At 42.8% G+C, this 24,732-nt stretch overlaps 1 protein-coding gene across 2 annotated transcripts in view; it reads left to right on the forward strand.

The window, feature by feature from the left end:
* CALN1 (calneuron 1) overlaps window positions 1-24,732 on the forward strand; it is a 521,841-nt gene that overhangs the window by 318,688 nt on the left and 178,421 nt on the right. For both annotated transcript variants that reach the window (XM_041750714.1, XM_041750713.1), the window contains one exon: window positions 15,891-16,003. In XM_041750714.1, coding sequence (XP_041606648.1) covers window positions 15,891-16,003 — 113 coding nt within the window. The remainder of the gene's footprint in view (window positions 1-15,890; window positions 16,004-24,732) is intronic.

Raw genomic sequence — 24,732 nt, forward strand, 5'->3', positions numbered from 1 at the left:
AAAATATTACTTCAATAATTATATTTTATTTGCTTAGAGGAAAATACTGCAATGTTATCTCTGGGTGGTAGGTTGATTTTTAATTGCATATTTACATTCTGGATTCCTTTCCATTTTTCACCATTATAAATAATGCCATGACAAACAACATGGTGCAGGGATTTCGCTCCAAATTTCTGATGAAGTCCTTAGGACAGAGTCCAGAAAAGGAATTACTGAATCAAAGGAAAATAATATTGAAAAGGAACTTTTTATCTCAACGGTATTGCCAAATTAGTATCCAGGAAGGCTGTGCCAAGGCCTGTTCCCATCAATGTGAACGTGAAGTCTCAGCAAACTGTGCACTCAGTCTTCTCACTTAAAAATACAATCTTTGCATCCTAGGGATGTGGGAAATGCTATCTCATTTTTGCTTTAATTTGCATTTATTTTTATGCTATTGAAGTTGAACATTTCCCACATGTTTAACATTTGTGTTTTTCCTTTGTGAATTATCTGTTCACATCCTTTAGCATTTATACTTTAATGAGTTCCTTTGTATTTGAAGAGTATTATCCTGTTCCTATATTCATTGTGTATGGTTTTCCTAGTTTATTGCTAAATATTTAATTTAGTCTCTTATGTCTTTAACACACAGAGTATGTTGGCAACTCTATGGATCTTTACTTTTCTGCTTATCTTTTATTGATTTTCAGCTTAGAAAAGTTTTTCATATTTTACCTATGTATTCTAATTTATGTCTTTAGTGTTTTACAGTAAAATATGAAGTGAGGAACAGGTTGGTTTTTCTTTCCAAATGCTTCTCTTCCCAATACTATTTGAGAAGGAAACCTTTTTTCCACTCAGTTGTTTCTACTTATTATTTGTATTTACTGGGACTTAATTCTGGACATTGTTTTCTCCTGCCTGTTCTTACATCAGTACTTTTTTTCATTATTACAGTTCTGTAATACATTTTATTATTAGATATGGCATTACTGTTCTTAATTATTTTTAAAGCTTTTCTTGGCCTGCTCATTCTTCCAGATGACCTTATGAGTCAGAGGGAAACTTCCAAAAACAATTCCCTGGGATTTTTATTGAAATTGCATTAAATATCTGAATTAATTTGGGAAGAATTAACATCTTTACGTAATCTCTTCATCAAGAAGGATAGTATTATATGCTATTTTCTTTCAAAGCTTTTAAAAATTAGTTAATTTTTAAATATTTTATTTATTTATTCATGAGAGACAAAGAAAGAGGCAAAGACACAGGCAGAGGGAGAAGCAGGTTTCCTGCAGGGAGCCTGATGCAGGACTCGATCCGAGGACCTTAGGATCATGACCTGAACCAAAGGCAGATGCTCAACCACTGAGCCACCCAAGCACCCCAAAAGCTTTTTATTAAAAAAAAACTATTTGTTTTTTTATATTCATTTATTTAAGCAATCTGCATGCCCACTGTAGGACTCGAACCGACAACACCGGGATCAAGAATCATGCTATCTTCCTACTGAGCCCACCAGGTGCCCTGAAAGGCTTTTTAAATATCTTGCTAAAGTTGTATAGGTTTCTTCATATGAGTCCTAAATATCACTTTCAAGTTTACTACTGGTTATTTTGCCCTTTCTATGTGATTATAAAGATTTTTCTCTTTGGATAATGGCCATTTGTTCTATTATGTGTTTGACCACAGCCAGTTAACCATTGCTGGCTTTGTGATTAACACTGGGCCTCAGATTTAGATAGCATGCAGACCCCAGCCAGCTCAGGCCTGGCTGGTGCACCCTCAGTATAACCTCTCCTGGTGTCTGCTTGCTGATTTAGGCCATGAAATAATAAGACCCATCTTGTAAGTGTACCTTGGTGGTTAAGTGAATTAATTCATGTAATTCTGAGCACTCATCTTGTTCTACTCTTTCTTCAGAATTGCTGTCCTTCTCAGGTGAAGTACCTCCTGCTCTAAGCTCTCCTTAGCTCTCCACACTTACCACCCACTATTCCAGTGTGTCTGAGAATTTGTGTCTTTGGAAATCAAGCTTCTTACTTCCTGAGAGGCTTTGTGTTTTCTGATTTCACTCTTTGAGAGCTCATATCTCCTTCCTTTCTGTTTTCTTTCTCCTCTTAAATCTTCCCCCTCCCATTGCAGTTCAGGGGTAGTTAAGTGCCCTGAAGGCTGTTGGGTCCTCTCCCTCTTGTCACCACACCTCCATGAAGTGAACTGCAGTTTCTTTGTCTGCCTATAGTTTTCTGCCCTCCCTCTCTGCCAGAGGCCTCTTGGGCAGTGAGAAATGCACTGGTTAGAGGGGAGGGTCCCATGATTTCTATCTTGTGGCGGAGCAGAGAACAGGTGTCTCTCTTCCACTCATGCTCTAGGTAGAAGCCCCTGCTCCCAGGAGCAGGGAGATCCCAGCCAATAGACCAGATTTTCCCCCCAGTGTTTGGAAGTCAATGAAGTCAGGAACCACCCACCAACCTGCTGGAGTGAACAGGCATGGCCCTTGCCCCAGAGGCCTCACAGGTGAGGCAGGCAGACCTTCTCCAACTTCCCTCCACCTTCCCTCTGCGCTCCCCACCTGCCCAAGCCTGTGCCTACAGCAAAGGGGACTTGCCAGGAGGCTGGCGGGAGAATGACTTAGGAGCTCCTGCTGCTGCCTTCTCCAGAAGCCCTTTGGCTCTTCTTTTCTGTTAAAAGATCTAAATGGTTACTGCTGCCACACAAGAAAACTATTGATTTTCTAAATGTTTGTCTATACCTAGCCACTGTTACTACACTCTCCAGAATGACAGTTGTGTATTTTGTTTTTTCTAGGCAATCATACTGTCCTCCCAATGGTAATCATCTTGTTTTCTCTATTCTCGTGGTCATATTTTTTACTTCTATTTCACACCATATTGTTGGCCAGCATATTGGGAACAATTAGCATACGAATGATAGCAAGCATCCTGGGCCCTTGGTTATCTGAGTGGGGATTCTTCACATGTATGAGGATGTCTGCTATTGTCTTAAGATAGATCACTCTTACTTTTTTCAGTAAGTATTATTCTTTGCCAAGTTTAAAAAGTCCTGAATGAATATTGTATTTTATTCAGATCCATAGAGATTAGCACTTTTAAAATTGTATCTATTGATTTGATTTACATATTCATTGATTTCCCTGATATTAAACTGTACTCAAGTCTTAGAGTAATCTGTACCCAGCTATGATAAGCTGTGCTTTTAGTATATTTTAAATTAGACTTTCTAGTTCAGGCTTTAGGATCTTTACATGTGTCCATAAGTGAAGTTTATCAGTTGTTTTCCTTTTGTGTATTTTGGCATCAAAGTTACATTGACTTTTCCTCTTTTGCTTTATCCTGGAACAGTTTATATGACATGAGCAATATTATTTCTCAACAACATGTAAAAACTAATGAAATTATTCCTATTTGAAAAGCTTTTCAGGTATTTTATTAGGATTGCTTTATAATTTCATAAATTTTATTCCATTTCTTTTCAATCTTTTCTTAAAGCAGTACTGACAAATTACCCTTTTTAATAAAAGCACTAGCTTCACACACAAAAGACTCCACCAAAAAACTGCTAGAACTGATAAATGAATTCAGGAAAGTTGCAGGATATGAATTCAACATACAGAAATCTGTTGCATTTCTTTTTTAAAAAATATTTTTAATTTTTTTTTGAGAGAGAAAATGCATGAATGGGGGTGAGGAGGGGAGGGACAGAGGGAGAGAGACACAAGAAGACTCTTCACTGAACAAGGAGCCTGACACGGGGCTCCATCCCAGGGTATTAAGATCATGACCTGATCTGGAGGTAGAAAACCGACTGAGCCACCCAGGTGCCCCAACATCTGTTGCATTTCTATACGCCAATAATGAAAGAGAAATATAAGGAATCAATCTCACTTACATTTGCACAAAAAATGGTAAGAGACCTAGGAATAAACCAAACCAAAGATATGAAAAACCTGTACTCTAAAAACTATAAAGCACCGATGAAAGAAATTGAAGATGACACAAGAAAGGGAAAGACATCCCATGTCCATGGATTAGAAGAGCAAATATTAAGATGTCTATATTGTCCAAAGCAGTCTACACATCTAATGCAATCCCTATCAAAATACCCACAGCATTTTTCACAGAGCTAGAACATACAGTTCTAAAATCTGTATGGAACCACCAAGACTCTGAATAGCCAAAGTGACTTTGAAAAAGAAAAGCAAAGATGGAGGTACCACAATTCAAGATTCTAAGTTATATTATAAAACCATAGTGATCAAAACAGTGTGGTACTGGTGCAAGAATAGACACAAAAATCAATAGAACAGAATGAAAATCCCAGAAATAAACCCAAAGCTATATGGTCAATTAATCTTCCACAAAGCAGGAAAGACTATCCAATGGAAAAAAGACAGTATCTTCAAAAAATGGTGTTGGAAAAAAAAAATGGTGTTGGGAGGTGCCTGGGTGGCTCAGTTGCTTAAGCCTCTGACTTTGGTTTTGGCTCAGGTCATGATTCAGTGTTGTAAGATCAAGTCCCGAGTCAGACTCTGTGCTCAGAGAAGAGTCTCCTGGAGATTCTCTTCCTCTACCTCCCTTGCCTCTCTCTCTCTCAGATAAATAAAACTTTTTTTTTTTTTTAAACGTTGTTAGGGGACACCTGGGTGGCTCAGTGGTTGAGCATTTGCCTTTGGCTCAGGCCATGATCCTGGGGTCGGGGGATTGAGTCCCAAATCAGGCTTTCCACACAGAGCCTGCTTCTCCCTCTGCCTGTGTCTCTCTCATGAATAAATAAATAAAATCTTTAAAAAGATATTGTTAGGAAAACTGGACAGCAACACAGACATATGAGACTGGATCACTTTCTTACACCATACATAAAAATTCAAGTAAAAACAACAAAATGCTTTAAAAAGCACTAGTTTCAAAAAGTTTCTGTTAAAAATGTATTAACTTTATAAAAAGAATTTCATAATTTTTGTTTCTTCTATATTTTTTGCTAGATATCTTTTCTCGATTGTAATTTTATTTGAATTTTTCTATATTTGATATACCAGTAATTTATATGTTTTATACAGAATTTGCTCTTTTCTTTTTTATATTTTGAGAGGCGTAGTGTTTGTTTGCTGCAGCATTCAGTATATGGATGATGACTTAGTTATTGCAGCTGAATTGCTTAAATTATCATTCTGGAAGCCAACATGGCCTAAGGCAAAAATGTTGTGGAGTCAAGATCGACCAGGGTTCAAGCCTAGGTTTTTGTGACAATCAATGGAACAATCTTGTGTGTTGACATTATCTGGACCTCCTTCATGCCTTCGTGATTGAGGACACCTATCTCTACCTTTCAGTGTTTTAAGAGAGAAATAAATGAGGCCCCTTAGCAATGTGCCTCACCTGCAGTTGGTAACAATTAATAGCAACTATTATTAAGTTTTGTCTACTTGATCTATTTCTTAACTGATGGAATATCAGATAGTCTTATCTCTCTTAGCTCAGGAAAATGTCTTGTTATGATACTGTTGAGTATTCTCATGCTTTTCTTTCTTATGAAATTCAAGTCTCCAATTTCTTTCATTTTTATCATTTTCTCTTTCATCATTTTATTTCTCTCTTATTTTTCTCTTTATTTAGAGTAAGTTAGGGCTGTTAGATTATTCATACAGTTGTCTCTGCAATCGCACCCCCCATAATATATTTTCCAAATATCATGTTTGCCTACATAAAATGAATATACTAATATGCTACTTTTAAATAACACACAGAGGAGTGTACTAAGTGGAAGTGTATTAAGTAAAACATTCATACTATGCAGGTTTTGGCTTTCTCAGTACACAGTGACCTTTCTTTTCTGCCCTTTCCAGTTTATGCACCCTGCTCTTTCTTATTTATCATACTGTATGTAGGCACTACTCCACTAATTTATTTTATTTTATTTGTCCACTAATATATTTTAGACTTTATAACACATACCCCCAAAACCAGAAGTTAAAAAGAAAGAATACAAATATATATGGATGAAGCATGTAATATTTTTTCTGACCCCACAGATGTTCTTGAACATCCTTTGCTTTCCTCTCACATTGGAGACCACTGTCCTAGATCATATCAAATTTCTCTTCTTTTTATTTCTGCAAAATTTCCTTTTTCATAGCAGATGCACATTAGTGGTTCCTTGTCTCTCTTCCCAGCTGAACAAATTTCTAGATGGTGTTGTCTTCCAAGTTCATACACTTGACTTTCTTACTTTGCTATGGTCAATTGATAGTTCCCATTCGAATGTAAAGTGTAAATAAAAGCATCTTTTTCTATTTTCATGTTCCTGTATTATATAGTATATGTAAAAACTTTTTGCTTAGTGTTCAGCTCCCATGGGAAATGGGCTTTCCAGATGCTGAGATGCTGGGTTGCTGGAGGCAGGCACACTGCTCTGGGTTGTCTGGGCCTCAGTTCTGCTTTTACCAATGAAGTGATAATGGGATGGTTCAGGAACTAGGAACCTGGGTGGCTCAGTGGATTAAGCATCCGCCTTCAGCTTAGGTCATGATCTCAGGGTCCTGGGACTGAGCCTGGCATCAGGCTCCCCACTCAGTGGGGAGTCCACTTCTCCCTCTCCGTTTGCTCCTCCCCCGCCTCATTCTCTCTCTCTCTCTCTCTCTCAAATAAATTAAAAAATCTTTTAAAAAAAGGAACTAGGAGAGCTTGATGGATATGAAATTCCATGGATAGAAATAGTGAATCAAGAGACAGTGTAGTCCTGTCAAAATAATGGCTGAGCCATGGTGCTGCACAGAGTTAAAGCATATCAGATTGAGGAAGGCCCTACCTGTGTCACCAGCAGATGTAATATCTATGATAGGAACTCTGAACCATAAGAATCCAGCATCTTTTCCTACTCAAGGTGGAACGTTGAGTTTGATAAATTTCTGTGACTTTGGCTCACTGACTCAAGAACTTAGAATGAAGGTGGAGATGAGTGCAGAAAGGGGCTAACAGCTCCACATCACTTGCCATCAGGGAAATACAAATCAAAACCACAATTAGATACCACCTCACACCAGTGAGAATGGGGAAAATAACAAGACAGGAAACAACAAATGTTGGAGAGGATGTGGAGAAAGAGGAACCCTCTTGCACTGTTGGTGGGAATGCAAACTGATGCAGCCACTCTGGAAAACTGTATGGAGATTCCTCAAAGCGTTAAAAATAGAGCTACCCTATGACCCAGTAATTGCTCTACTGGGAATTTACCCCAAAGATACAGATGCAGTGAAACAGCAGGACACCTGCACCCCAATGTTCATAGCAGCAATGTCCACAACAGCCATACTGTAGAAGGAGCCTCGGTGTCCATCGAAAGATGAATGGGTAAAGAAGATGTGGTCTATGTATACAAGGGAATATTACTCAGCCATTAGAAATGACAAATACCCACCATTTGCTTCAACGTGGATGGGTTGAATGGAGCGTATTAGGCTGAGAGAAGTAAGTCAATCGGAGAAGGACAAACATTATATGGTCTCATTCATATGGGGAATATAAGACATAGTGAAAGAGATTATAGGGGAAAGGAGGGGAACTGAGTGGGAAAAATTAGAGAGGGAGACAAACCATGAGAGGCTTCTGACTGGGAAACAAACAAAGGGTTGCAGAAGGGGAGGTGGGGGGGGGGGGATGGGGTAAGTAGGTGACAGGCACTAAGGAAAGCCCTTGAGAGGATGAGCACTGGGTGTTAATACGATATGTTGTCAAATTGAATTTAAATAAAATATTTAAAAAATAATATGATTTGAAATAAAAAAAAGAATGGGGCTAACACAGTGGGCTATCCTTAAAAAGTCATGCTTGCAAGGTTAACCCTTGGGTAGCATCTGGGAAATTGGATTTGGGAAGGTATTCCTTCATACCTAGAATGGATCAAGAGTGGCTCACTGTGCCCAAACTCTTTGTATATACAATAGAGTTGATGCCAAACATCTGCTTTCCTTCTGGGAATCTTGAATTTTAGTACATGCGAGGCACAGAGCCTACATGACCAGCCCCTGGTAAAAACCCTGAACCTGGGACTCTAAGGAGCTTTCCCTTTAGACAGGATTTCACACATGTTGCCACTACTGAATGCTGGGGGAGTTAATAAGGATGTTCTGTTGACTTCACTGGGAGAGGATTCTGGAAGCTTGTTCCTGGTTTCCTCCAGACCTCACCCCATGCGTCTTTCCTTCCTGATGATTGTGCTTTATATTCTGTTGGCAGTAATAAATCATAGTCAACAGTAGAACTATATGTTGTCCTCAGTGTCCTCTTAGCAAGCCATTGAACTTGGGGGTGGGTCTTGAGATCTCCAGTAATCTCCTCTTCCCAGCAGGTTGCTGCTCCTGAGCCCCTTCTATGTAAGAATTCAGATGCTGTTGTTGGGGTCAGGGCACAGGTTTTTCCACCACCACCCCCAGGTCCAGTAATCAGCCACACGATGTCCCTTTCTCAGCAGTCACCCTAGACGGCCCTCTGTGGCATTTCACGTCACTGGAGACTAACTACCTGCCCATTATTGAACACACCCCTTGATTTCCAGATCCTCCCTCTCTCTTTCTTGGTTCTACTTTCTGGCTCTTCCTTCCCAGTTCCCTTATCCTCCTCCCTCTTATGTAGAGATACAGAAAAGGTACTCTTCTGTTTCTGTTTTAAGTCCCCAAACACAGAAGCAGTACAGTAAGTGCCAAGTTTCCCAGGAGCCCACTGTTCTTCGTGTATTAGCCCAGGCTCCTAGAACAAAATATCACAGACGGGGGGCTTAAAGAACAGAAGCTTATTTCTCTTTCTTCTCAGATGATAGAGATCAAGGTGCCTGGCAGGATGGGTTTCTGGCAGGAACCCTGTCCTCGCCTTATAGATGGCTGCCTTCCTGTTGGGTCTTCACATGGCCCTTCCCCTGTGCATGTTCTCCTGGCACCTCTTCCTCTTCCTCTTCTCTCTCTCTCTCTCTCTCTCTCTTTTTAAGATTTTTTATTTATTCATGAGAGACACAGAGAGAGGCAGAGACACAGGCAGAAGGAGAAGCAGGCTCCCTGCAGGGACCAGGACCCCCATGATCCTGGGCCAAAGGCAGATGTACAACCACTGAGCCACCCAGGTGCCCTCCTCTTCCTCTTCTTGTAAGGATATTAGTCCCATTGGATTAGAGCCCACCTTTATGCCTCATTTAACCTTAGTTACTTCCTTAAAGGCCCTATCTCCTAATTCAGTCCTATTGGGGGTTAGGGTTGCAATGTATGAGTTTTGGGGGGATACAGTTCAGTCCCTAAAACTTTATAAGAGGTTGAGTTTGAAGTGTTAGGCAAAAGAATTTCATTATTTCATTGGAGAGAATTGATGGTGGGCTCTGGGCTTTCTGTAACCTTCTTAGAGTGGGAAGAAGGTTTGATCTAAAGATGTAAAGTTTGATCTAAAGATGTTTCCAAAGAGCCATTTATAGAGCTTGACCTGTGTTACTGGATTTAAAGAATGTAGGGGCTGGCGTTTGCACCACATATGAGGAGTGGACCAAGAAGGCATAAGAGAGCCTATCTCCTCTCTGTATCTCCACCAACACTGGGCAGTATTCTTTCTAGAAGTATTGGCTAATTTGAGAGGCAAAATGGTACCTCAGTGATGCTTGATTAGCTTCTCATGATGGCCAGAGAGGGTGGTATTAATTAATTACTAATTAATTAATATTTCAAAGGTGAAATTGAATTAGTTAATTTCGAGGGTGGAATTTTAGATGCCTCTATCCTGTATTTTTATGAAAATATTAATCCAAATAGGAAAATATACTCTCCTTGATCCCCTTTTTAATTCAGATCATAGCATTCATACTGAACGGTTCTGCACCTTGCTTTTTTTCACTTGAGAATCTATCTTGAAGATCTTAGCAATCTTTCCATAGATCTTGAAGACTTCTATTTAAAAAAAATTTTAAAGATCTATTTATTTACTTTAGAGAAAGATGAGAGCAAGCACGTGTGGAAAGAGCAGAGGGAGAGGGAGAGAGAATTTCAAGCCAACCCTGTCCTGAGTGTGGAGCCTGATGCCGGGCTTGATCTCATGTCCCTGAGGTCACGACCTGAGCCCAAAGCAAGAGTCAGATGCCCAACTGACTGCATCACTCAGATGCCCCAGATCCTGAACACTTTTAGATCTATGTTTGTAGCTTTTAGGCACTCATCTTCCAACCTGCCAGCACCTCAAAATCAGCATTTCCCAAAGACCTGCTCTCCCTGATTTTTTTCATTTTTCCTAATTAGCCCCCCAGTCTGCCCAATATCCCAGACTCAAACTTCAAGGTCACTGTTGCCTCTTCCCTGCCTGTCCTTCCAAATCTTGTTGGTTGCACCAGAAATGTCCTTCCCCTGGATCCAGTGTTCCCCACACCCCCCCTTCTACCCTGGCCCAGCCTTCTTCTACTGTCTTACGGAATGCCCCTTCCTAAGCCACCGCTGCCCCTTCCAGCCAGCTCCATTACTGCTGATTGCCCCTTTCAGCTTCTTAGAATCCTTCTCCCCCTTTTAAGGTTCACTTTAGGCTCACTGCCAAGCCCTTGAGAATTTCTTAACTCGAGCCTTTGCTCCTGCGCTGGTCCTGTCTTGGTACATCACTTTGAAATCAGTCAAAGTCAGTCACTTAATTTTGTCCTGGGGTAACAGACTGCAAGCTCCTGGAAGGTAAGCTGTGCCTTATTGGTCTGTCTGTTGCCCCATAAGACACGGCCCACTCACCTGGTCCTTTACAGGTGTGCTTTTGGAATGTAGTTGATTGATTGGATTTGAGTCTCAGAAGTTTTTGTCCTTCTCCTAACCTGTCTCCTTTTCCTGTATATTCCTTTCCTTCTTCTTGACAGTGATTTTTATTATTGTTTCACGTCATTGTGAATGTTTCAGCTGGCTGCTCCTAATGAATGCTGTGTAGTCCTGGTCTTCCCACAGCTTCCTGCCCTAGTTCAAGTGCTTTAGTGTGATTTACATGGCAGTGGGAGCAACAGGACGGTCCTTAGCAGGTTAGCTTCCTGCACTCCTTCCTAAGTGGATCATGGTATTTGGCAGCTTAAGGAGGGAAGGATAAGGCCTGGTAGGAGTGAATGCCACTCTCACCTGCTACAATCACTTGCTTGCTTGAGATTTGTAAACAACCACATGGAGTTTTGCATTCAGGGTCTGTCACATTCCATGAAATGGGGTGGGTCTGGGAAGCTGCCCACCTTTGTCTCTGGGGCATGAGAATCCAGAATGGCAGTCAGGTACCATGTTAGGCCTGGGCAAGCCTCACTTATTAGAGCAATTCTTTTTAGTGGAAGAGGTTTCAGATGCCTGCAGAGTTGTATGTGAGAGGCTTGGGTCCCCTGGGAATTGACTGTCCAAGGAGAATTACCAAAGACCCTGCCTGCAGGCAGAATGGCAACTTGTGGGAAAAATGGCCTTTAGGCAATGGTCGTTTATATTAAAGCCCCTGAAGACCATCTCACCCAATTTCCCACTAAATTCCTTCCTAAGTGGCAAGATAGGAAGACATATTAAACTCTCAAAGTTTGCAGACACATACAAGCCTGTGCTGGGACTAACGCCAGCATCTTATGCACAAGGGAGCTGGTACACCGGGGAGGCCGGCATCAGAGGTCCGGAGCTGAGTCACACACGAGCTGTGTAGCCATGATCTTGTTACTTTTAACCCCTTCCCACCTCCGTTGTCTCTAGGATACAGTGTGCCAGAGGAGAATCTGTTCCTATTGCTGGGGTAGAATCAGATAAGATGATAAATGAAAGCTCTGAGCTCAGGGTCTGGCATTTAGCATGTGTTAAATAAATCCTTCCGATTACTTATTAAGATTCTTCTAAATGATTAAGAAAGGCCTCTAGTGGTTGACCTGAGGCCCAACAGCTAGACCAGAGGGAGCAATTTATATTTCATTTTGCCTCTATGTCCCAGGCAGCCATTGCACTCCCCTGCCAGGTAATGCTGGCGTCCAGAGAAAGAGTGTTCCAGACAGAGCCCATCTGTGACCCTGCTTCACCAGAGGCCCAGGTGTCTGCCCACAGTTTGTCCAAGTGTAGACACAGTGGAATCCCAGTTCTGTCCCCATGTGAGTTTCTGCAGGCTACTGAACCTCTCTGTGCCACAGTTTTCCCACCTGTAAAATGGGCCACTGGAAGGCTTCCATGAACTGGCGTGTGGTGTGTGCCCACCACAGCGTGAGTGCTCAGTAAAAGGTAGATAGTTTGATCGTCATCAGACTTTCCAGACCTGCTTCTACCTGGAATGGTTTTCGTGTAAGGGACTTAATGTAAAACCTCCCTTTGAGGTTCTGTCTGTCTCACTTCTTCTGGGATGGATGGGGTCAGGGGGTGGGGACATGAAGACACCCTTCTGGGAGCAGTGTAGGTAACTCATGAGATGTTCCCAGTTCTGTTTGGCCATTAAACTAGGATCTGTTGAAGAGAGCTTTTTATTTTTCTAGTCTAAATCTGAATAGAACCTTGTGCTACTGGTTGGACTGGGGTTGAGCTGTGTATTGGGGTAAGGAGTCTTCATTTACAGCAGGTTTGCAGAGAATGTTCTCTGTACACACACACTCAGGAGCTGGAGCTGAGCACATCCTAAGAGAGGTGTGGGGTCCCACCTAGACTATTTCTGCAACTGTGGGCCTGCGGGAATCTATCTCCCTTTGCTCCATAACAGTAAAAAAAAAAGGCAGGGGGCTCATATTTTGATCCCCAAAAATCTGAGGTTCTTTATTAAACATGTCCTTTATTAAATAGCACAAAGCAAATTCTCCCACAAACTGGACCTCCTCTAAGTCACAGAAAGTCTGTTCCAAACCACCTGTCCTCCTGCACTGCAATTGGCATTGCCCATGGGACCCTGAGCTCTCCTTCCCCAGAATTTTCTCTCTGGCCAAGGGTTGGAGTAGTGAATGGGATGCTCCCCTCATGGGGTCCATCATTTCTGCTTGTCAGCTTTGGGCGTGGTGTTCTCAGCCAAGGGCACCATCTGTGAACACTCCCTGGTGACTTTGACAGCAGCTGCACTTAGACCCTTGAAATACACCAGTTCTACACCGCTGCACTCCCATCACTCTAGGGGGAGCTTTCAGAGAGGGGAGTGCTCTCCCTCCTCCTATCTGGAAGGTGGACTGTCCAAAGACAGTAGCCCTGTTCTCCTGGCTCTGAGAATCAGGTGCTCTGCTACCTTATATGGACCACCCCTATTAGACTCCAGGTGAGAGACAGCAGTACTCACTGCACCAGGGCCAAGAGCTTGAGTGACACAGCTTGGTGGATATATTTTAGTTAAGGTCTCATTAGGGCTTCCTAAAAAGTGATCCATGCCCTTGAGCTTCCCAGCCTTTGTGAACTGTTAGATGTTGCCATGGGTGACAGACAATTGGAACGATGCTCACTGCTTACAGAACACCATTCCAGAGGGAGGGCTGGGGAAGGAGATCTATAGTCCTTGGGCCATCTTCTTGTCCAGTGTTTCTGGACCTCTCTCTTCTTCCTCTTCTCCTCCATGTCCCTCTCCTTCTTTTGCAGAGCCACCTCACCACCAGGAGCATTTGTTTCCCTAGTTGCCTTATCCCATGAAATTTTAATAGTGCAGATATGTTGTATATCTGTTTATGTACTGTGGCCCAAGGAGGGCCACAAACCATTGTAATATCGAGATTGTTTGTCTCCTAGGAATCCATTTTCACCTCATCAAGGGTGATAACTATTTCTCTAGAGAATGCATATTCTAGTCTGAGACCTTCGGGCCATCTAGCCCCGAATGAGCGGGGGCGATTTGGGGTGAGCAGAGGGTCAATACAAGTGTTTAACAAGCGTGCTCTATCTGAAACTTGGAGCTACATAGAACTAGCTCAGTGTGAATGCCAGGAACGGTGGGCTTTTCTTTTCCTACAGCTTCCAATTTCCTGCTTTCACAAATACTGGATGACTATTTTGGGGTAAATGTATCAGTCTGCATTTAAGAGAGTTTCCTTGCCTTGTATTTTTGGTAAAAAAAAAAGTAGTTATAGGTCAAAAGGCATCAGAATGTTACAGCATCTTAAATTACTGTCAATCAGTATCCGGGAGGAGTGGACCAAGAAGGCATAAGAGAGCCTATCTCCTCTCTGTATCTCCACCAACACTGGGCAGTATTCTTTCTAGAAGTATTGGCTAATTTGAGAGGCAAAATGGTACCTCAGTGATGCTTGATTAGCTTCTCATGATGGCCAGAGAGGGTGGTATTAATTAATTACTAATTAATTAATATTTCAAAGGTGAAATTGAATTAGTTAATTTCGAGGGTGGAATTTTAGATGCCTCTATCCTGTTGAATAGTGAGAGGAAAACCAGTGTCCTCCAATAGCCCAGTGACTGCCCCATCCATTTGCTGCTAAATTTTCCTTTCCTACTGACTCATCACTCCTCTCCTACCCCTTTGGATTTTTTTTATTTTTAATCTACACTGCAGTGTGTTTCTGGACTTCTTTTTCTGAATTACTGGCATCTTGGTGATGACATCTGCTCAGCTTTTTGAAACAGGTTTTGAATGAGAGCTCTTTGAAGGTAGTTGCACTCTGGGAGTGGATTGATGTGTGCACACTTTGGCAAACTCATGTGTAGACACCTGGGCCATCTGCACCAGTTGGGCTAACATGTGGTGAGCTCTTGGGGGAGACGCCCTCTTGAGCAGTTCTAAGGGTGCAGAATGCCACACTGATGAGTCACCGAGGCTCAGGCAGGACTTTGAAGGTCTGTTTTTATCTAAGTTGGCTCAAGTTCACCTTACTGGTCAATATCATGAAAGATGTGGAACTGGGCAAAGGAAAAACAAGCCAGAGATATCATTCGTTCATTGCATGAGTACGTACAAAGTGCTTGCCATCATGTGGAATATACAAAGAAGTTTCAAACTGGGTCCCTGACCTTGCAGAACTTACAAAGCAGGTGGGAAATAGGTACACAGATCAGTGACTGAGATACAGGCTCATAAGTTCTAGGACTGATGCACATGAAGGTAGATGGAGAACAACTCTGTCTAGTGAGATGAGGGTCAGAAAGAAAAATAAAAAGAGAACATTATATTTAAGTTCCATCTTAGAGAATGAGATGACATTCATTAGGCAGACAAGTCGGGGAAGGCATCCTGGATGGAAGGAACAGCATGTACCAGAGGCATGACGTTCTGAAAAAGCATGGCATTTTGTGCAGAGGTGGGGAGTAAAAGGCAGCGAAAGGCAGCGAACCATCCTGAAGCGATTTCCTTATTTTGATCAAAGATACCATTAAGGTTTATAAAGCACGATCAGTTATGCTTTGGGGGGAATAAACTACTGTATGGGAGACAGAGTGGAGGTGAGAGTGTGAGAGCAGATAGCCACTCCACTGGTAAGGTTGTAATTTTAATTCGGTGCATTGATTCTTGCAGACATTTCCCACCATGATGGTGATTGAATTAACAAGGAAGAAAGAGCAAGCACAGGCTTGGAAGAGGTGAAAGACGTGATGTCTCAGTTTATGTGTGGGTGACAAGGATGAGGAGGTGTGGATGACGCTGCAATCTCTATGAAATTTACAGCTGGGCAAATTGAGGCCGGACGGTACAGCAGGTGTGAGGGTGGCCACTTGAGTGAGCGGTGCTGGTCGGGCACGGAGGTATAGACCTACTGGCAAGTAGTTAGGCATATGTGTTACTGAATGTACCAATATTGCCAGTTTTTTGTTCTCCCCCTTGGTATTTTAAGAATGTTGGACAATTTTCAGTAAAGCTGCCAGCTCTTCATTGGTTGAGGTCACGCCAAGGGGAAAAGCGTGATGATGTTTATTTCATTGGGCGTAGTAGGTCAATTTCAACAACATTTCAACTCACATTTATATTTTCTCTTTCCAGGGGATGGCCAGGTGGACTTTGATGAATTCATGACAATTCTTGGGCCCAAACTGGTGTCTTCAGAAGGTCGCGATGGTTTTCTTGGAAATACAATAGATAGCATATTCTGGCAGGTGAGTATGAATTTTTAAAAAAATCAAATTTGACAGTAAACATGTGCCTGAGACTAACTTTTGACTCTGAATTGTTGAGCTTCTGTTCAGCGTGTGAAGATCTCTTCTGAGCTAGAGTAACATATGTTCCTAGAACTGGATGTGGAAGTAGAGGTCCATACTAGATCCTCTGAACAAAGTGTCAAAACTATACTCATTTAAAGTTAGGCTGAGCTAACTATCTCCTTATATAACCAGAAACAGTTATCCATTTTGGAGGAAATATACTCCACTTCTGATACACAAAAGTTTTTTTCCTGGGGGCACTTAGAAAGTACACTGTTGGGACTGCCTGAGCCCTGTTCTATCCCTGGTTCCAAGATATCCTTGTTGAGAGGAAGGCCAGGTTGCCTCATGTGTTTAGATCCTATCAATATCCTTTTTCTTAATAGGACAGAATAGTTTTATCTAAGAGTTTGTGTTAGATGCTTCTCAATTTGTTCCTATTTCTATCTCGTAAGATCTCTTAAGACATTTCAAATATTTACATTCAAATTGTTAAGGTGCTACAAATCATTTTGATATTCGTTCTTTAGTCTTAATAGGTGACTATCAGTTCATGATTATGGAATTTGGGCAATGGGTTGTGAACCACTATTTTTAAAATTTGAGTGAAATAATTTGTCAAGTTAAATTGAATTGTTGGTTATACATGTAAAGCATCACTCCAGTACAGTGCAGTTTCTTTAATTTTTTGATGTGTTTTTTTTCTTAACCAAAGATAATTCTCTAATCTAGGTAAACATTACAGTTGACATGTATCTCTAGTCTTATTCTGCTACCTATCTTGCATGTAACCAACAAGCACTTGGTAAGAACACATCACATGCCTTATAGTCTGTCACTGGGTGTTTCACAAAAGACATTGAAAACATAATCTTGGCTATTTAAGAGTTTGGCTGGGGAAACACTTTTAAGAGAGAAAAAACAGAAGAGATTCTTGGTGTGATGGTTACTAGACTAATCTCTCGAAGCCTGGGACCTCATGGTTAGCATCCTCAGCACCTCGCACATTATATACACTAGACTCTCAATAACTATTTTTTGAATAGAATGAATAGCAGTTCCAGAAGGGAGACAAATGTGGTCTTGAGGGGTCAGATAAGACTTCAGGAAATGGGAACACTTGCTTCAAACTTTGAGATATGGCAGGGAGTGACGAAGAGATAAAAAAGGAGTTCCAGGCTTGTCGCAATGGGTTTGAATAGAGTGGAGGCCATAAGCACAGGGTAATCATTGACCATGATGAAGGTTTAGTCTGACAGGCTTTGCTGGCAGAAAGGTTTTAGGACATGAGCAAAGAGAAGACTTGAGATGATCCCAAGGTCCCTGAATGGCAGGGGTAGGGTCATGGAAAAAAGAAGTCTTTGTGTGGATTTGAATTCTAAGTTGGCCATGTTGACTGTAAGATGAGGGTCCAAAAACTAAGAGAGGGAGGCAAGTCCATGGCTAGATGCATGCAGGGATGGACCCCAGATGAGAGCCCAGGGCTGGAAATCCAGATTTATTATCCATCAGAGCTGGTGCATGAAATCATAGGCAAGGATGAGCTCACCAAGAAAAGCTGCATAAATGCAGATGAACAGAGAGGCAGGACCTGGCTCTGGAGGACATCCAGGGTCAGGGGAGAGTGACACACAAGAATGTGTCCTGAAACTGCCTCCCCAAACTGTGGTTATGATCGGCCCTGCCCTTCCCCAGAGAAGGACTTCCGTGGTTCTACTTGCCATGTGATGAGAATATTTCACTGCTTATGTAACCCTTCAGGTGTGACTCAATACTTGGAAGGACATACAGGTAGGGGCCTTTGGCAGAAAGGGAAAATGAACCCACAGTTAAGAAGATGGGGAAACATTGTTTCTCACCAACTGTGTTCCAGCCCAAACAGATCCACTCTGGATAAACATTTGGGAGCTCTTTCTCTGCCTGATTTATTTCGTCTCGCTTGTGCTTTATTCCCCACTCTCAGTGCTCTTTCTACCCTTTGCCTCTGCCTTCATGGCCCCCTGTAGTCTGGAATAATGCTACCTGCCTTCTGGGCTCTGAGCATTTTTCCTGGCCCTGGAGGCCAAGGAGCTCTAGGTACTTAACCTCCACCTTAAGTAGAAGCCTCGTATATCTTCCAGATGCTTCATAGTAGAACATCTACACAGCAAGGAGATATTTCTCCCTATATCTTGACTGCCTCTACCATAATTCGGACATGCTATTATGTCCACAAAGTCTCTGTTTTTGCCTTTTTAGAGACCCTCTTTCTCACCTGGGGAGACAAACAGGATGGGGAAAAGCAAATAAAGGGGGAAAATGCCATTCTGAAATATTTAAATGAATGCAGGGACACAAGGCCTCCATGGCAGTGGTTTGTCCTGCTGGTCCTCATGCAGCTCAGAATTTTATGACTAGCAAAGGAGAACAGAGACATCTATCAATTCTCAGTAGTCAGCTGTACCCTCCCACACTGCATCCCCCCCCCCCCCCATCTATTCCAAAACAGCATGAATAAATTGTACTTAAAACGTCCAGAGCATCCAGTTCTTCCTGGAAAAAAAGTTCACATTCCCAGTGCTTGAGTGATTTTTTTCAGGTTTAAAAGAAGGCTCTGTGTGTGTGCGTGAATGTTCGTATATGCATGCATATGTGTGTGTGTTTCCTTTGCTACAGTGGTTGAAGATTTATAGAAGAAAAGTCGCGGAATGAGGTCTTTCTGCCTCTGAACAGACAGGGGCATATTGATATCGGGAGGTTACTGATACTCCAGCGGGAGAAGATAGTTTACTTAAGACACTCTGATGAGGCTGCTCACCAGGGACAAATTCAGTTTCTTGTAGATACAGATAGGATGTTATACTTAGCAGGGCACGTGAGTGACCTATTTGCTGCAAAATATATTCGCTGTAGCTTGTGATGTAGAACAACAATAAAGATGTATGGCATCATGGTTTCTGTGGGTCAGGAATCGGAAAGCAGCCAAGTGAGTGGTCCTTGCTCGGCGTCATGAGGTTGCAGTTAAGATGCTGGCTGGGGCAGTGGTCATTTGAAGGCTTGACTTGGGGCTAGAGGAAGTGCTTCAAGGTAGCTCACCCATGTGGCTGGCAAGGTGATGAGGGCTATTGGCAGGAGGCCTCAGGTCCTTGCCACATGGATCCCCCAGCCCCTGTAGTGTTGCTTGAGTATCTTTATGATGTGGCAGCTGGCTTCCCTCTGAACAAATGATGCAAGAGAGCACAAGACAGAAGCTATGGTGTCATTTCTGGCCTCCCCTTGTAAGTCAAACCCCATCATTTCTGGAATACCCTCTTGGGTACGTAGCCCATCCCCATTTGGTGGGGGAGAGGAACACCTCCTGGTGAATACCCAGAGGCAGCTGTCGTGAGGGCCCATTTTGGAGACTGGCTACCACAAAGGGGGAAGGCTCTATAATCGGCTTCAGCTTCTGGCCCGACGTTGGCCCCACTGCCTTGGCTTTCCCCAGCCTTTGGTTCCTTCTTACCTCAGAGGAAAACTGTGGCTGTTTTCTGTGTTCTCAGAAGTGATCCTAGAAGGCACTAGGCTCTTCTTGCTAATTATTTTTTTTATTTGTAAAGATTTTATTTATTTATTCACAATAGACACAGGGAGAGAGAGACACAGGCAGAGGGAGAAGCAGGCTCCCTGTGGGGGGAGCCCAGTGCGGAACTCGATCCCAGGACCCCGGGATCATGCCCTGAGCCGAAGGCAGAGGCTCCACTGCTGAGCCCCCAGGTGCCCCTCCTCTTGCTAATTAAATCATCCTCCTGTGCTCCCTGCTCACCTGCGTTATAGGCCACAGTGCCAAGAGGAAAATAAAAGCAACTGGGATCTGCAACAACAGCTATTCATCCGTTGGTACTTATCCCGAAAGTCAGGAGCCCCTGGCTCTTTTCAGGAAGTTGGTATCAGTGAAGGTGGGGTGGAATTGGCTACTAACGCAGCCTCCTTCCTGAGGAGGAGGGTCTGAGGGCCATACCCCAGGGTCTCTGCCCTCCCAGGGTACGAAGCCCTCTGGGGTGAGGTTCCCAGATGTCTTGGCAGCCAGTTCAGAGCCTCTCCCTTATGTGGCAGGTAATAACTGCTGGAAATTTTTATTATATTCTTGCCCTTTGTTCATCAGGTTTCTGTGTGTTTGCCACTACTGCAAGTGACATTCTTGGGAAGGAAATGCAAAAGGGTGTTTGAAGTCAGCCTTAGGACTTGCCGTGTGTTGACCATGGAGAGGAGGAAATGGAAGGGCTGAAGGGGGCTAGGGCTCAGGATGGGATGGTTTTCATGTTCAGTGCTTTGGGTTGATTGCACCTGCAGGGAAGTGGGGTCCTCAGAGTCACTACTGTTCTGCCATTCATTGGTGCTCCACACCCTGACTCCACTTGCACCCAAGAAGGGGGGTCCTTAATACAGGAGATGGCCCTGCTGGAAGGGGACAGAGCCCTGTTTCTGCATCACAGGCTTACCTGAGTCACCACAGCAACCCTTTGTCTGTCTTGTCTTCCCCGGAGCCTCCAGCACCGTGCAGCGCTGTTCTGCAGCAAGATTGCAGATAGCAGGCAATAGAGAGGATCATGGTGAGGATCATGGCAGATGGAACAGCTCTTACAGCCCGGGGGTCCAGCCAACATTTCTGTCAGACTCCTCCCTCTGAAGAAAGAGAGATGAGTCCCGTATTGGCTGGGAGAGCTGAGATTTGTCTTACTGGAAGGTGTAGGTAAAACACTTAAGGCTCCTTTGCTACCGATTTTTATCGTATCACAACCAAACCTGATGCATTAAGACCTCATGAGTTTAGACTTTCTGTCTTAAGGAATAAAACACATAAATATCTAAGCAAATGAATCGGTTCACTGGATGCTGCGGGGTGCATGGGAGCGCATCTGAGGCTAGAGGTCAAGATACAGGAAACTCACATGGGCTCCCTGGTTTTTGTGCATGCTCCAGAGTATTGGCTGAATGTCCTGAGCCTTGCTTGCCTATGCATGTGCAAGCTGGTCACCGTCATAGCTCGTTTATCTCACAGCTGTGTGCAATATCCAAGACACTGAATTATCCTCACATAAAAATGTGTGGGACACCCACCCCCGGATTTGGTCCACATCAAGGACTGCCATGCTGACTTCTCCCAACTGCAGGCCTGCTCGGCTTCATTTCCAGCTGTCCACTCCTCCCCATCTGGTGGGAGAATACACAGCAGATGTAGTCAGATCCCTACAGCTGCTCCCCAGGAATCTCTCCAGGCTTGGCCTCTGTCCCTCCATCCCAGACCCTTGCTCTGGTCTCATGTCTTCCATGGCTTTCCATTTCTACTATGGTCCGACTCCTGATTGCTGACCTGTGCTCTGATCCAAAGGCCACTCCTTACTGGCCCGGGGCCCAGAGTTTTTGCTTAGGCCATGTATGTGCTGGTCCCAGGGATACAGCTGAGACGAGCAGGGCACTGTGCTTAAAATTCTTGACTCATGGGCAATTGAAAGCACTTGATGTTCCATGCTCATGACATATGAAAGGAGCACTACACAAAGCTACATTATGATCCGATCTGTTATGCCTAAAAGTACGGGAAAGAAATATATCAAAATGTTAACAGTGATCTGTCATGTGTGGTAGGATGATGAGCGATCCCATCTTTCTGTATTTTCCAAAATCTCGACAGTGGGCATGAGTTAATTCTAACATCAGAGAAAGAAAATTAAAGGAAAGAAAATGAAATTCCTAGCAAGTTAAGACCCTATTAAATATCTATAATTCAGGGGCATCTGGGTGGCTGAGTGAGCATCTGCCTTCAGCTCAGGTCATGACCCTGGGATCCTGGGATCAAGTCCCACATCGAGCTCCCTGCATCGAGCCTGCTTCTCCCTCTGCCTCTGTCTCTGCCTCTCTCTCTGTGTCTCTCATGAATAGATAAATAAAATATTTAAAAAATATATCTATAATTTTTTCATCTGTAAAACTGGAGATTACCTGGCCCATGAGGCTGACTGTTGGTAAAACTTGCAGGGCAAGCAACCAAACAAATAAACAACAATAACAACAACAACAACAACAAAAAAACAGAAGAAATCATAGTCCAACATGTGAGGTATTTGTTGCAGGGGGCCAAGGCCTAGAAAACACTGAGATCTTCACTGTCTTAACATTAAGAATAAATTGCACTGCAGGAGGCTGAGTCTCTCTTCACATCAAATCTGGCACCAACAGGATCTTTCTTCCCCCAGTATTTTGTCAATGTGCCACTCTATCAGAGTTTTGGATCTAAAAACTGCTGCTCCCTAGATCTTAATCATCGAACAGAACCTAAATAGCTTTCAGAAGCGGTGCCCATCACAAGGCCCATTAGATTGACAGCTAGTGCTTGAATTCCCAAAGTGATTTCACTTGTGAAATATGGAGTATGGAAAGCATTAGCATCATCAGCAGAAGTCCTGAAGTGTGGTTCCTGAACCAGCAGCACCAGCATCACCTGGAACCTGTTAGAAACGCAAATGTTAGGGTCCCACCACTCACTGAATTGGAAAGTCGGGGGGGGGGGGTCCAGCAGCCTGGGTTTCAGTGAGCCCTGCAGATGACTCTGACGCTCACTCTGGTTTGAAAGCCACTGAAATTTCAGGGAGCCTGGCATCTGGTCCCACTTACTGGTCTGAGCCAGACCTTTGTAGTTGGTGTTTCTCATATTTATCCATATTCATAAGTGTTAGTCTATAGGTTTTAACTGTTTTTAAAAGGTGGAGAAATCATATGTCAATAGGTAACTAGTTACCTAAGTAGGAAATGCCTTTCTAAGGGTTAACACAATGGAAGGATCATAAATAAAAGTATTAAAGTGGGGCACCTGGGTGGCTCAGTAGCTTAAGCATCCAACTCTTGATTTCAGCTCAGAGCATGATCTCAGGGTCATGAGATCGAGCCCTGCATCAGGCTCTGTGCTCAGTACAAAGTCCTCTTGAGAGTCTCTCTCCCCCTGCCCACTCACTTTCTCTCTCAAATAAAATAAGTAAAATATTTTTAAAAGTATTAAACTATTAAATTGGGGTTTTTTTTTGGTCATTTGTCAGTTTATTTAAAAACTAAGAACAAGACAATAATTTAGTAGAAGTACCACTGGGTGGGGAAGAGAGGGTGAGAAAGGAGATGCTGGAGGCAGGTTCATTCTCTGTACAGAGATGCAGGGAAAATTTCACATAGCTTTCAAGACTGCCTGGTGAAAGAAAAAAAAAAAAAAAAAAGGAAGGGGGAGTTAAATAGGTCCCAATACTTGTTACTGCTCTTTATCAAAATAGTACACATACCTGCACAAATAAAATCGCAAAAACAGTGTTGCCACCTTTTCAAGAAAACAAAACAAAAATTAGTGATTTCTTTTTCCTCTTTGTTTTTAAAAAGTCATCGTCATCTTTTTAAACTACTAATTGAAAGAATTTTCAGGGACGCCTGGGTGGCTCAGCATTTGAGCATCTGCCTTTGGCTCAGGTCATGATCCCACGGTCCCACTCTCCCGTGCAGAGCCTGCTTCTCCCTCTGCCTATGTCTCTGCCTTTCCCTCCCTCTATGTCTTGAATAATAAGTAAACTCTTTTTTAAAAAAAAAAAAATTTCAAAATGGAACAGGAAAAATATGGCAATGGACAAAATAAAGCATATGTGAAGAACATTGCTAAAGCAATCTGAAAACATCTTAATAGACAAATAGAATAAGGAATAACATACAGGGAATCCCCTGGTGGCTCAGCGGTTTGGAGCCTGCCTTCAGCCCAGGGCGTGATCCTAGAGATGGGATGGAGTGGACTCCCGGGATGGAGTCCCACATCAGGCTCCCTGCATGGAGCCTGCTTCTCCCTCTGCCTGTGTCTCTGCCTCCCCGCCTCCTGTGTCTCTCATGAATAAATAAATAAAATATTTAAAAAACAAAACCATACAATTGGTCAATGCAGTAATTCTGACAATGTTAATTGTTATGGATTGGGATAAAGGCTAATGGCATTTTTTTATTTATCCTTATTTCTATTTCCTGAAATTTCTACATTAAGCTATCTGATCTATTCTGTTATTAGTCAGTGAAATTAACAAAACCTCAAGTTAACAGAATCATATTATGAAACAACTATTTTCAGTGGTAAAATAGTGGAGTTCTTAATAGACATGCCCATTGTCTTGGTAAACAAAGTGCAAAGTTGGTAGAAGAGTATAAAAGCATATAATCAAAATTGCAGCCATCAACCACCAGAAGGGAAAACGCATGGAGGCATCTGATTGGGGGCCACCCACCCAAATCTCTGTGTGGCCCTCTGCTGTGGAAGGCACAGGAAGCCCAAGGCCAGCTGTCAGCACTCCCTCCTCCCAGCATGGCAGTCACCTTCCATCAATTAGTATGTTGAAAACTCACACTTTAGGAGAATGTCTAAATTGAACTTGGAATCGGAAAAAAAAAAAAAAACCTGAAAATAATTTTTAAAACCTTTCCTAAATAAACTCATAACTGGTTCTTGAGTCCGTGCCTGGGATGCGCTGACAAGTGACCTCAGCCAGTAAGAGGAGAACATCACTGGTCACATTATCAGGAAAGTGCTGGCACCAGTGGCTTCATTCTTATATCTAAATAGAATCTCCCCAAGTTAGTTAAGCAGGCTCCATGCCCAGCACGGAGCTTGATGTGAGGCTTGAACTCACAACCTTGAGATCAAAACCTGA

Source organism: Vulpes lagopus, chromosome 3, assembly GCF_018345385.1.
Source record: "Vulpes lagopus strain Blue_001 chromosome 3, ASM1834538v1, whole genome shotgun sequence".
Classification (NCBI taxonomy): Eukaryota; Metazoa; Chordata; class Mammalia; order Carnivora; family Canidae; genus Vulpes; species Vulpes lagopus.